The sequence below is a fragment of the Bombus bifarius genome, unplaced genomic scaffold (genome assembly GCF_011952205.1).
Source record: "Bombus bifarius isolate JDL3187 unplaced genomic scaffold, Bbif_JDL3187 scf7180000009200, whole genome shotgun sequence".
Taxonomy (NCBI): domain Eukaryota; kingdom Metazoa; phylum Arthropoda; class Insecta; order Hymenoptera; family Apidae; genus Bombus; species Bombus bifarius.
The window spans coordinates 3,014,534-3,027,214 of record NW_022884965.1 but is presented as its reverse complement, the minus strand read 5'-3'; the positions used below and the strand labels follow the sequence as shown (position 1 = coordinate 3,027,214).

Sequence of the window (12,681 nt, the reverse complement as noted above, 5' to 3'; positions counted from 1 at the left end):
TATTAGACTGTAAATTCTTATTTTATGAGAAATTTAAAAACGAATGTGGTATGCCAAAATGTAGTAGATCCGCTAAATTCAAGAAATTACGTTTCACATGCACCAGTCTTACATAAATTTATATAAATATTTACAGTTCAATAGGAACTAATAATGTAATTAGTCCCTTGTTAAAGCTACATTCATACATGGTATTACGTAACCTAACTTCTTCGGCTTTTAATTAGGAAATTATAATCAACTTTTCATGGGTACACAACTCATCAGAATGAACGTGCGGAGGTACTGTTTGATGGAAGAGCGTGATACATAGCGATACAAGATCCGTTTGTACATAAGGCGCATGTGCATGACCGGTTAGTCGCTGCTAACACTAAGTTGCGCGCGATTCCTGTCCGCCGAAGGAATTGAAATTCCTGCAGAAACGGATCGTTGCCCGGTGTTCTCGTGGAACAGAACTGGTCTTACATAATTGGCAAATTGACAGATTCGCCATTTGGACGAACGAGCGCGGACGTGTAACCCAATGGCTCGATAATCTCGCGTCTATCATTTACAGTTGATTATAAACGATCTGTACGCTCGTGTTCTGTAGTTTGTTTGTGTTTGTGGCAAGGCCAAACTTCTTCACTGTTATACAAGATTCTTAAATACTAATTTTTGGGGGGTCAGGATGGTGTTTAGGTTTCAGGTTAATGTTATGTAGATTTATAACAGCAGCAGGATACGGTTATTAGTTCTAAAACAGATGGAGATGAGGGAGTTAGTAATTAAAAAAAAGTAAATTAATTTAATTATTTAAGTCTTCAAGTTTACTTGAACCTCTGTAAGATATTTCAATAAATAAGCAAAATAGATGTAGAAGAACTCCAAGATATGAGTATGAAATAGTAGAAGTACAGATTGCTGAGAATACGTCACAGATAAAGTTTCTTTGGAGTCAGGATGATGTTCAGACTTCAGGTTAAAATTATATGGATTTAGCACAGCATCTGGATAGAGTTATTAGCTCTAGAACAGATATAGACAACATAGTTAGCAATTAGAAAAAACAAACTACAGGATTTTTTAAATATTCGAACTTAGTTAAATCTCTATAAGGTAGTTCAAAAACTAATAAATAAAACGAACTTGGAAAAACATCAAGACGTTGTTATAAAACAGAAGAGGTGCACAATGCTGAGGATGTATCGACAAATACAAGGTTCCATCGGATCTGGACGTTTTTCACGTCTGGCCGCAGGGTGTGGCGATGATAGGTTTGTTTCTTCGGCCTACACTTTGTCAACGGGAGCAGCTTGGACGGTACGGTCGCTCCGCTGGGAACACCAGACAGCCCACACACGCGACACCCGCGTAAACGACTCAACGGGTCGCGCGGTAACCTTTATTATCTCTTGCCTTTCCTCTCTAACGCCCTTTAAACCGACTTCGATAAGTGTCTCGTGTACATGGTGTCTTTATTATACCCTATTATACATAACTTTTTCTGTACATACACGTCTGACCAGAACCCCCAGAAACCCCACGTCTCTTCGTATATACGTATATACACTATAAAGTGTGACATAACCTCATCGTAACCGCACCTGCACATAGGTATCCAATTTTAGGGTCAGGTAGAAATGGCTGGTGGCAGTATCAACCGTAAACGGGCGTCCAGCGTGGCGAGGGAACAAACCGGTCACGAGAGAGAGAGAGAGGAAAATCGAAACGATCCGCGTGATTCGGCAGTTCAATGCGAACTGGCTACGTCCATGCCATTCCATTCCACGTTATTCCGCTGCTGTGACCTCTCCTGACTCTCCCTCTCTCTCTTCCTCATCGGCTCGTCCCTTCGCTAGGCATCATTCCGAGCTCGGCGTTCGTCACACGAACAATCGGTTCCTCGATTTCTGTCAATGGTGTTTGTTTCCTCTTTTGTAATTAACTATTATTATCTGTGTGATAACGTGAAGCGTCTAGTCAGAATTTCCAGAAGAGTTTCATAGGAATAGAATGATGCACGAGATTACTAGTAATGCATTAGCCTCGAATAAACCAAATTGATCATCAACTTCACTTTTTCTGTCAATTCAATGTAGATAATGCAATTAGTTTCCAATTCTTAAAAAATGATGATTTATTGATGATTTACTGCTTACAAGTAAATGATATGTGTAACAGTAAATTCCATCATAAATCTTTTGAATATTTGGTAAATGCCACTTACAATAAATTTCTCCTTCTTTGGTACGACTGATAATCCGCAATGTGAGAAAATTTAGTGGAGAAAATTGATCCAAATACGATCTATGACGGAATGATATTTCACATGCTCCAACCAAAAACAAACTACAAGATACTTAGTACAAATACATATTATCAATCATATTAATAAGCCTTAATCTTTAGCGAGACCATCTTTAATACTTATTATATGTTCAAGGTAGTTATTATGGTGTATACTAATTTTTTAATAAATGCTAAGTGTACCTTTGCAATAAATATCTTGCAACTTTTATATACATTTTCTATTTACATTGAAATTTTACCAATAGTAAAATTTCACAATGTTCTATACATAACACACGTCGTATGTACATCTCGTATCCAGTACATGGTAACTGTGAACAGATGGTACATCCATTTCTACTAATCCATTTCGTGACTAGCCACAATGTATCGAAGAAAAAATTCTAGTCATCATCGGAGAGATCTTCCAACATTCCATAGTATGACAAAAAATGCTGCACATGCGATGTCGTCACGACTTTTTACCTGTTAGAAGACACGCATGAACACATATGTATAAGCACCTATACGTGATCCATCGTTCGATTGGCTCGGTCGACCTTGGTACGCGCGAACTGGGTGACCTTCTGACCTAATCGCCGCTAATTTCATTTGCCGTGCGTGTGCATTAGGTAATATGCGAATCCCCGCGCGCATGGTGGAAGTCAGCTGCAGAGAACATTCTCCGGGAGAGCTCCTGTCGCGCTCCAAATACCTGTTCGTTTCTACCCACCTGGCGTGATTACGGCTCGTGGCGTCCCACGTAGATCTAACCATGGATCAAGAAGCTGGAGTCCTATCTGGTTGTCGTGAGAATCCATTTTTTCGCCTGTCACTTTTTCTCGCTGCTCTCGATTCGAACTCCACCCTTCCAGTTTCACCTGTAACCAATTTACTACGTTTCTGTCATCCTCTTTTTAGCCCTCGGACTCGGATTCAGGGTAAAGGTGGTGTCAACGATAAGCTATCGAAGTCTGCAGGCTGAATGCCATCGAGTTTTTCTGATTCCAATTTTTAATTTAAAATTGATAATCCTAATAGCGCTTAAGTACCAAGGCATTTGTGTGTTTGGTATATTAGAGTGTTCCTACTGCATTCTTTGGACCATTTCTTGAGCTTGAATCGTTGTTAATGCATAGAATTCTTTGTTCTCAATTTACGCTGAAATTTGTTGTTTATCAAAATAAGAGACATAATAATTCAAACTCCAATAAAGAAGCAAAAATCATTGAGATATTGATAAAATTATATTGTGTGGCAATTGTCATCTTTCAATTGAAAATTTATATTAAATCGCATTAGGTGTTATTTTTTCATATAATCGACGTTATCAAACTTGAAATCTACCGGCATTAAATGATAGTAATAAGCTGCAAAGGGGTGCTACTTCTGAGAATCATGACTTATTATGCAAGCACCAGTCCAGAACCGTGTAATAGGCCGAATTAGTCATTAAAATTAACGGTACAGGCAGCAGGGCAGTATTTCGTGGTTTTTAGCACGGTCAGATGCAGCTAGAAGTAATTACGTTAACAGTTAACACTAACAGAGGGACTGCGGCGATTAAAAAAATTATATGTTACTCACCGGATCCTACTGCAACACTTGATTCAAACTGTACTATCGATCGAACATCTCTAAATGTTGATCGCTATTTAATTAATTTACTATCACCTTTTTCTATCTCATCTTAAAACGCGATCTACTAATAAGAGGCGCGATCTGAAGGAGAACGAATGCGGAACTGCATGCGGCGCGAACGACAGCCCGCGAGAGACTGCCGGTTGCAATGACGATGCATCGTCTTCGACTTGGATGGGTAAAATGGATGGATGGATGGATAGACGGCGTAACAGCAACGACTAATCACCATGGAGCACAAATACCAATGCAACGTTATTGCATACGAATATAAATCCGCAAACCTGCAATTTGAAAGATCGTTAGGAAAAATTGACAAAATAATGCTTCCTGGTTTTTTATCCTATGTAGTACTGACTTTATGTATTCGTTTGTATAGATTATCTGAAAAAATATTTCAACATTCACTTGTTGAAATCTTGTTTATATAAGATTGTGTATAAAACTCATTGAAATTTCATTAGCACTGTGATAAAGCACAATTGTCACAATTATATGGATAAAATTTGAAACTAATCTGAAAATGTTTGTTGAATCTCTATTACTGTTCCAATACTTAACTGTATTGTCTAGTGAATTGTATATATTGGTCAGAACCATCCTAAATAAATTTGATTAAAGAAGAGCATTAGGATTGACCCTCGACAAATAGGGTGATAGGTTTTTTACGTAACTATGAGGGTGGGTCACTTTGTCCTTGAATGGAAGAATAGGTGGGACATGCACGTCAGGATGTTTGTCTTGCAATTAATGATATCTGACGATCAATATTCCATTGAAACTAAACGTTTAAGACAATAGTGTTAAATCAGATGAATCAGATATGACGCTTTTGGCTACCTATTGAGAGCCAAACTATCTTAACTATGTAGCTCAACATATGGCAATCAATTGGGCCAGATAAGATACGCGAGTAATAACTCATCGCCTAATTTATTCAGTAAAAATGGATCACATATTAACACCATAACCGTGTCGAAACTACTGTTACTTTAATAGTCTTTATATAATTAAAAGAAAACGGGACAACAGTGGCAAGGTGCCATTAAAAATGCAACAGTTTTGTGTTACGATGCAATGAAAAATAACTGACCATCATTCGAGTTGACATTGTGAATTATTACAGAAGCATAGAAACACCTTGAAAACTCATGGTTCAGAAAAATATCGAATACTCTGTAATCTTACTTTCAATTTTCTCTCAAATTATAATCTACTTGCGGCAAAAAAGAATATAGTGCATTAAATATTGGGTCATCTTTTAAGTGGTCCTTAAGTCATCCTTTATGTGGCTTTTCTGAAAGTCTGAAATTGTTTAAACGTTTAGTTTAAAGCTTAAGATTTAACACTTAAAGTTTAAAATTGGAATAGAAAACTTAATAGGAAAGGGTAAAGAATTATAAAACAAAGAACATGAGAAAATTCATCATTGATTAATTGTTGACTGTGGTAATTTATGCATTACATTAAGTATGCGCACTCTACTAATAATATATCTACAAAGTAGTGGCCTTGAAGTTCTACATTACCTGACCTAGACTTCGCTGTTAATTTGATCGACAGAACCATGCTCACAAAGAAGCAGCTGCAGCTGGAGGTACGGATGCGTCATATTCTGGCAAGTGCATCATAGTGAACGTGAGTATTCCTACCAAACTAGAGCGGCGTATGCTAAAGATAAGTCTCGGATTGGTGTATGTACCTACAACCGGTGCGGGAAGCAAGGGCAACCTTGGCCTTAGAAGTTTATATAACGAGGAAGCGCGAGGATCACGAGCTCAGTTGCGTTGATTCGTTTCGATCCACCGATACGTCAACTGGACAATCTCTCTCGACAGTCACGCTTTCTTGATGCACAGCTGCTTATAAACAACTTGGTCTCTTTTCAACTGTTCCCATGATAATCATCACTTTAATTATAGTTATTACATTGAACAGTTATTCCTTGGCAAAATTTCGAGTTTACAATTAGTGGTTTTAATTTAAATCTTAATTGTAATTGAAGATGACTGATCTCATTTCACAGCCAATATTTGGTTCTATATGCCACCTGGAAAACAGTCGACGATCAGTCTATGAAGATTAATGCAAGTGATTTTAACAAAAATGAAATTGTTAATCATTCAGTCAGTTATGGTAATACTTTGTTATATTGGAAATTTCCAATGTTGAAAGAATAGGGGATAAGCTGATCCGTGAAAAGTGTTCAGATCGGTGGACAATTCGAAAGATAATACGGAACGGAATAGTGTTTGTGGACCGTTGAAAGTGAAACGTAGAGGCGGTGGTGACGGGAGGAGCGCGGTCAGATCGTTTGAACGTGACCATGGTGAGTAGTGGCAAGTGGCGCTTCCGGTGTGCGGGGCAAAAATCTGCATTCGGTCCCTGGAAAGTGTAACACTGTACTTCCTGGTCTTAAACATAACCATCGTGTCGAAGTAAAACGGTAATATTATGAAGCTTGATAATTTTAACATTTACCAATTTTAAACTAGAAATGTTTGAAAATCGAAATAAATTGCTAATCCAGGATATTATTATCTTTAATAGAAATTGAACCTTCTTTGAGAATAGAATGATTATTTTATAAAGCCTATTTCCTGACGTACGAATCTTAGAAGTTACAGTGCTATTTCTGGAGGACGACATTGAGACTCTACTGCGGAAAATATATGTTCAGGTGACGCGGCAAATCTAGAATTGGAAAAAGGCGATGCATCTGATTTTACTCTGGGCGTTGGTCGCCCTAATTGGCCAAGTGGAATGTAAATGCAGCCTAGCACGGATTGTAAATGACGAAAGGTCGATCGCTTACGTTTGCACTCACGGCGACCTGGACGACCTTGACGAAATATCTAGTGATGCAGATTGGATAGAGTTTACGGTGTCGAGGTTCAGTCTTATCACCGATAATGCGTTCTGGCGTTTCAAGAACCTCCAGAGACTTTCTTTCTATAATTGTCACATCAATTTCATCAGTCCGGGTGCTTTTACTGGTTTAGATAGACTAGAATGGTTGATATTCCATGGTACCAAAATGCACGTAGCTAGGACCGCTTGGTTCCGCCCTTTGACAAACTTGCGGAGACTTATCCTGGATAGGTAATTTTTATTTTTAATGGTTACCTTGTAAGCAAAATAGCGTTAAACGATTTAGAATTATCTTTTATTAAACTAATCACAAATTATTCAAATCATAAAATATACAATGGCATACGAAAGCTTTCGTACACTTAACATAGAAATCTTTTATTTATGTATTGTGCGTGTTATATAAAACATTTGAGATTTTATTACCACTGTAGTGAGATAAGAATGTCATGATTCTTTTGGCAAAATTTGAATCCGATCTGAAAATATATGAAGAAGTTGCCAAGACATTTGTTGAAAATTTATATTTAGCAAAAAATTGATATACAATACGAATAAGCAACCGAAGCATATAATAAGAATGAAAAATAGTCACACTGAATATTATGATTAATTATTAATATTGTGGATGCTTGTCTAAAATGTTTAAATATTTGTGCGATCCTTGCAAAATATACAGTACAATATACAATACTTGTACTAAATATCATGTAACTACTGTATACATTTTCAGAATTGTTAAAAGTTTTACCAACACAATCACGATAATTGAGTGTCATTACAGTACTAATGAATATTCAATGTGTTTCATATAACACACGTAATATGCTCATAAAAGGAGCCAACAAATGTACGAATAATTCCCCGAGCCATTGTATGTATATGCTTTCTACATTGAAGAAGATAAAGTCGAATTTTGAATGTTTGAAATTACCTATGCTATTCTCGGGATCTATTTTGATTACGCGAATCAAAATTGAAGCCGCCGCTAGGACAAAAATGGTACCGGTTGCATAAAAACAACCCGATGAACGATGATCTGGTTGTCAACAGGGAACATAATTGAAAACATGATGTCACGATCTAAAAAGATTTCCAAAATAAGCATCGTAGGCCGAGGTTATTTGCAAGAAGAGACGTGGAAACGCGGCATTTCCTTCTTTGCGAAACGCCAGCGCTCTCACTGACTTCATTGTAAATCTGTTGTTACGTAAAAATGATAATAAACCTCTCAATCGGTACAAAGCACGTCGGGATTGTTTACAGATGCGATTTGGTGCACATAGAGCCCGACCTATTCCGCATGCTGCCCAGATTGGAAGTTCTTGGTCTGCGTGATAACGATCTCAACTGCTTACCGATCGACGAACTGCCTTATCTACGCATGCTCCGGACCGTACGAATCGATGGTAATCCCTGGCTCTGCGAATGTCGACGAAAACTTGATGAATATTTTCGATCTCGTTCTATCGTCCAGGAAGTCGAATGTTTAAAGCAAATTAACGACTGTAGGAAATATCAATGCATGACTCCCATTGGCTTCACTGTTCTTCCTTCTATTCTCACTACTCAACAATTACATGATTTTAATAGGGTAAGTACATGGTGGTCCATTACAATGTTAGTAAAATTAGAGAATGTTTTACTATACAAATATCGTACGCCCATTTCCTGCAAAATTTGAGCTTTTATATGTAAAAAATAGTCCTTGACTGTTTCTTGTATAAAAATCACATTTGTATCTAGATCATAATTTTGTCAAAAATAACATTTTTGTTTATTGTCTTTAGTCCATATAGAGTTATTTTTAAGAACCATGATCCCATCTTTATCATTTTATGTTCCTGAAAAGGAACAGTGCACAATTTGCATGCAATTTTATAATAGAATTATTTACTTACTTACTTATAATAGAATTAATAAATATAATACAACAATTTCTCAAAAATACATGCAAGTCCGCAATTTAATATTAAGCGTACTGTACGTAATTTCATTTCTTAATTTTCCTATTAATCTTGATCTTAATTACAGGATCGTACGATCATTCGTGGAAATGAATTTCAAACGAACGTATTCACTTCCCTGGACAGACTTCCAGATAAAACTACCTGGATAGAGATATCTGGTTTAAAGATAGACACGCTACCAAGGTACGCGTTCTTTAGATTTGGGAATAGTTTGAGGACCTTGGATTTGGTCGACTGTGGCATCACTACGATCGAAGATGGAGCTTTTGCAGGTTTGCATAAGCTGCAACGACTGTCCTTAGTTGGTAATAGGTTACCAGTTCTGAGTGTCAATTGGTTTCGAGACCTCGTCAGTCTTCAACAATTAATTTTGGAACGAAATGGCATAGAGAAGATTGAAAGAACCGCATTGTGGCACGTTGGAGATTCTTTGCGACATCTCGATATTCAAGATAACCTGCTTCGATGCATAACCACTGAGGAACTGGCTGAATTGACAAAGTTAGAGAGGCTAGACGCAATGAAAAATCCATGGCTTTGTACTTGCAGAACAAATCTACAAAACTTCCTTACCCAGAGAAACGTAGGATTCGAAATTAATGCAGGCCGGTGTTATCAGAGTGAGAATGAAATTCCAGATGGCAGAACTGGCTGGCACGAGCAACAGGTAATACGCTAATCATTTTTTCAACCTGTTTAATTTAAAATGCTTATCTCAGAAAACAAAGACAACATTCATTTAAAATTTTTACAAAAAAATCATTGAGAAAAAGTTAATTTTTGTCAAGTCTAAATGCAAGACAATAATCACTATATCTTCAAAAGATTTTTCAAAAAATGAACCTGATAAAAAGTATCAACTTTTCAATGTTTTGGTTACGAATAACCATTATCAGCGATGAAAGGAATTTTATTTCGTTTACCTTTACTTATTTTGATATCTGGTAGCAGTAACCAAGTAAATTTTAATCTCTTGCAATCGTTACTGGTAACCAAAGTTATTTAATCTATGATGTACTATAATTTTAGTTTGAGTTATAACTGGACTGCACTTTTCTATGTATTGATATAAAACTTTAAGATGCAGAAATTATATAGGATTTCTCATAAGTAAAAATAACTTCTACAGAATTTTATTGCTTTACTTGTATCCACAAAAATATAAAGGTGCATAAATACCCATAGTCTAATTATAAGATTATGATTTCTGGTTGATCTCAATCGAGTAAAAATAATTATCTTCTTTTATGTGTAGACCATTCAAAATACTTCTTTTACCACTGGAAAAGTGCAATGGACTTCTTTCGAAAACAGCCTCAATCAAACGAACATTTCCGTAATTGGGACACCTCCTCCACCTTTTGTAACTCCTTCGCCACCAGAAGTTCACATCGTTTCCTCTTCACCAACTATTTATACGGGTGCTTGTAATCCAGAGAAAACCAGCAGCAATACAGTCTACACTTGTCGAGCCATTACATCAATCGAGGAACTAAATCTGATACCTTCAACAGCTCGCGAGATTCGAATTATCTTATCGAACATCAAGAAGATTCCCGAGAACACTTTTGCGCGCTTTAACGGTTACTTATCGAAGTTAGAGCTTCGAGACTGTGGTATCGAAAGTATCAAGCCGCGCGCCTTTTCAAATCTTCGTAACTTGGAATACTTGTCCCTTCGAAGCAACCAACTAGAGTCCATAAATTGGGATATGGTCCAAGGTCTTCACAACCTAAAACATCTAGACGTATCTCACAACAATATATATAGAATTACGAACGATGTGTTCGATCATTTACCGTACCTTATTAGTTTAGACGTGTCTGATAACGCCATGAACTGCATCGGTATAGAGTATATAGCCCATCAATTACGCTACTTATCGTCTTTGGATGTTTCTAATAACCCTTGGAGTTGCCTGTGTGGGACCAAATTAGCAGAATTTCTCGACTCACGAGGCATACAGTATAATAGAAGTTCACTCCTTTTGAAGGAAGATTGTTACGCTTCTCCGGTACCAGAAGTTACTCATAGCCCGTCAATTTCAGTGACAACTAGCCCAACGGCTAGGAACGAAACTATAGAAGGAACCTGCATTATCATGGAAGATACAACCAGGATTCGATATCGATGTACGGGTGGTAATCTGTTGTTGCTACAATCAATAAGACAGGATGCAACATCGATTGAATTTTATGAGGGTCACCTACCTAGGCTACCTGCAGAGTCGCTCAGGAGATTTGTAAATTTACAAGAACTTGTTATTAGAAATTCCGAGTTAACCACTGTAGAGGAAGGCGCATTTAATGGTTTGAATAAATTAGAGAATTTGACGATACAGGACAATCCTCTGGAAATGGTTGGATCTTCCTGGTTTGCATTCCCAAACTTGGGAAGATTAGATTTGCGTGGTAATTCCATCAAGTATATCGAATCTGGATCGTTTCGATATTTAAAAAATTTAACATATTTAAATCTCGAGGGTAATGACTTAAGATGCATATTTACTAGTGACTTAAACGATATGCCTAATGTTTATATCGTTGAATTTTCTGGGAATCCTCTGAAATGGAGGTGTAGAGTCGAATTGGAGCAATTCTTAGAGGCTCGAAAGATTAGGTTTATCAAAATCGAGAATTCCTGCGAGGGTAAGACATTGGTGAGAAATCTTTTACTGGTAAATAAGACGGATGGATCGTTTGATTGTCCATCAGAGTGTTCGAAAGCTTCCATTAGTCGAAATTTGTTCGTTCTATTTATACTACCATCGCTGATAACACTAGCCTATTAAGTGACGTTAAATTCGATACCTAACTATGGTACAATGATATGTGTTCATTTATTGCAAAACGCATTTTGCACACCTGTTCGAATAATTAATAGAGACTAAATGTTTATACGTGTTAACAGAGATTTCCTTTCTGGTGATAGTATTACCTTCGTCGGTGAATTCATTTTAAGGCACGTCGAGTTTGCAACTTCTGTTTATAACTAGACTGCGAATCGTGTATTTGTGCAAAATTTAAAGATGCAAAAATGCATAGAATTCGTACAATATACAAGAATGTATGCAGCACCCAGAATAGAGCATTTCTTATGATTTCTAATAGGTAAAATGAATCTCCATTTAAGTTAGAACTTTTTAATTATGTTCACAAAAATATAAATTTGCATGAATATCTGCAGTCTCTTTATAACGTATGATAGTTTTTGACGAGTTAAACTTTATATGAATTTTATATACGCATAACTCTTCAAATAATCATTTCCGCGCCCCAGAATCAATATTTTTGGATTCAATATATCAAAAACCATCGTATATTATAAAACTAATTACAAATTCTGCGTATTCCTAAACGAAGTTGAATCTAATTTTTTTAATAATAAAGATACTTACATAATAAAGATACTTACACTGGAAGAGTGTTATAAAATTCTGTAACGCAGTGCTTAATAAGCATAACATACAATGATTTAGTAATGATAGCTGCTAAGAGGGACCATCGAAGATCGAGAATATGGAACATATTACAAGCTATAATTGCGTATATTTCTTTAATTTGCAGTTTAACTAGTTACTTATTAGATTTACGTGCCATATCGTATTTTATTAGGATATGAATATATTCTTGTAAAAAATTAGATTTTATTTTTTTTATAAATATCTTCAGTAAGAAAAACTGTATTACAGTTAAATATTTATTATGTTACAACTGTAAATAATTTAGGAGGACACGAACGAAAGCAGCTATGTAAGAAAGATTAAACCAGCGACGAATTAACTAATTTATGCTTGAATAGTTGTAATTTGCAATTGCACAAATAAATAATTTATTGTAAGCTAACCTAACTTTTATTTTTCGTCCATTAATCAAAAACAGTCTTTGAAACTATTACAAATTATGCGTTATGTTACAAATTATAT

At 36.3% G+C, this 12,681-nt stretch overlaps 1 protein-coding gene and 1 long non-coding RNA gene across 8 annotated transcripts; one reads left to right on the top strand and one right to left on the bottom strand.

Annotated features, from left to right (window-relative positions):
* Positions 1 to 785: 785 nt before the first annotated feature.
* On the bottom strand, positions 786 to 1,583 carry LOC117214364. Its single transcript, XR_004488839.1, has 2 exons — positions 1,132 to 1,583; positions 786 to 1,011 (listed from the first exon to the last, which is right to left on the bottom strand). It is a non-coding gene; the product is annotated as an uncharacterized LOC117214364 (long non-coding RNA).
* A 4,100-nt stretch (positions 1,584 to 5,683) lies between these two features.
* On the top strand, positions 5,684 to 12,599 carry LOC117214354 (slit homolog 3 protein-like). Of its 7 annotated transcripts, none has more exons than XM_033460410.1 (5): positions 5,684 to 6,361; positions 6,534 to 7,017; positions 8,053 to 8,380; positions 8,821 to 9,423; positions 10,012 to 12,599. In XM_033460410.1, exons 2-5 carry the CDS (start codon positions 6,629 to 6,631, stop codon positions 11,545 to 11,547), a joined length of 2,856 nt encoding a protein of 951 aa, XP_033316301.1. In that variant the 5' UTR covers positions 5,684 to 6,361; positions 6,534 to 6,628; the 3' UTR covers positions 11,548 to 12,599. The 7 variants fall into 7 exon arrangements, with proteins under 7 accessions (XP_033316301.1, XP_033316303.1, XP_033316302.1 ...); XM_033460412.1 differs by having other exon boundaries at positions 5,684 to 6,244; positions 6,596 to 7,017; positions 10,012 to 11,547; XM_033460411.1 differs by having other exon boundaries at positions 5,684 to 6,244; positions 10,012 to 11,547.
* Positions 12,600 to 12,681: the final 82 nt, after the last annotated feature.

Coding starts and splice junctions, on each gene's coding strand:
- LOC117214354 (XM_033460410.1), top strand. CDS start 6,629: ATGCATCTGATTTTACTCTGGGCGTTGGTCGCCCTAATTGGCCAAGTG. Junction 7,018..8,052: donor CGGAGACTTATCCTGGATAG/GTAATTTTTATT, acceptor GATTGTTTACAG/ATGCGATTTGGTGCACATAG. Junction 8,381..8,820: donor AATTACATGATTTTAATAGG/GTAAGTACATGG, acceptor TCTTAATTACAG/GATCGTACGATCATTCGTGG.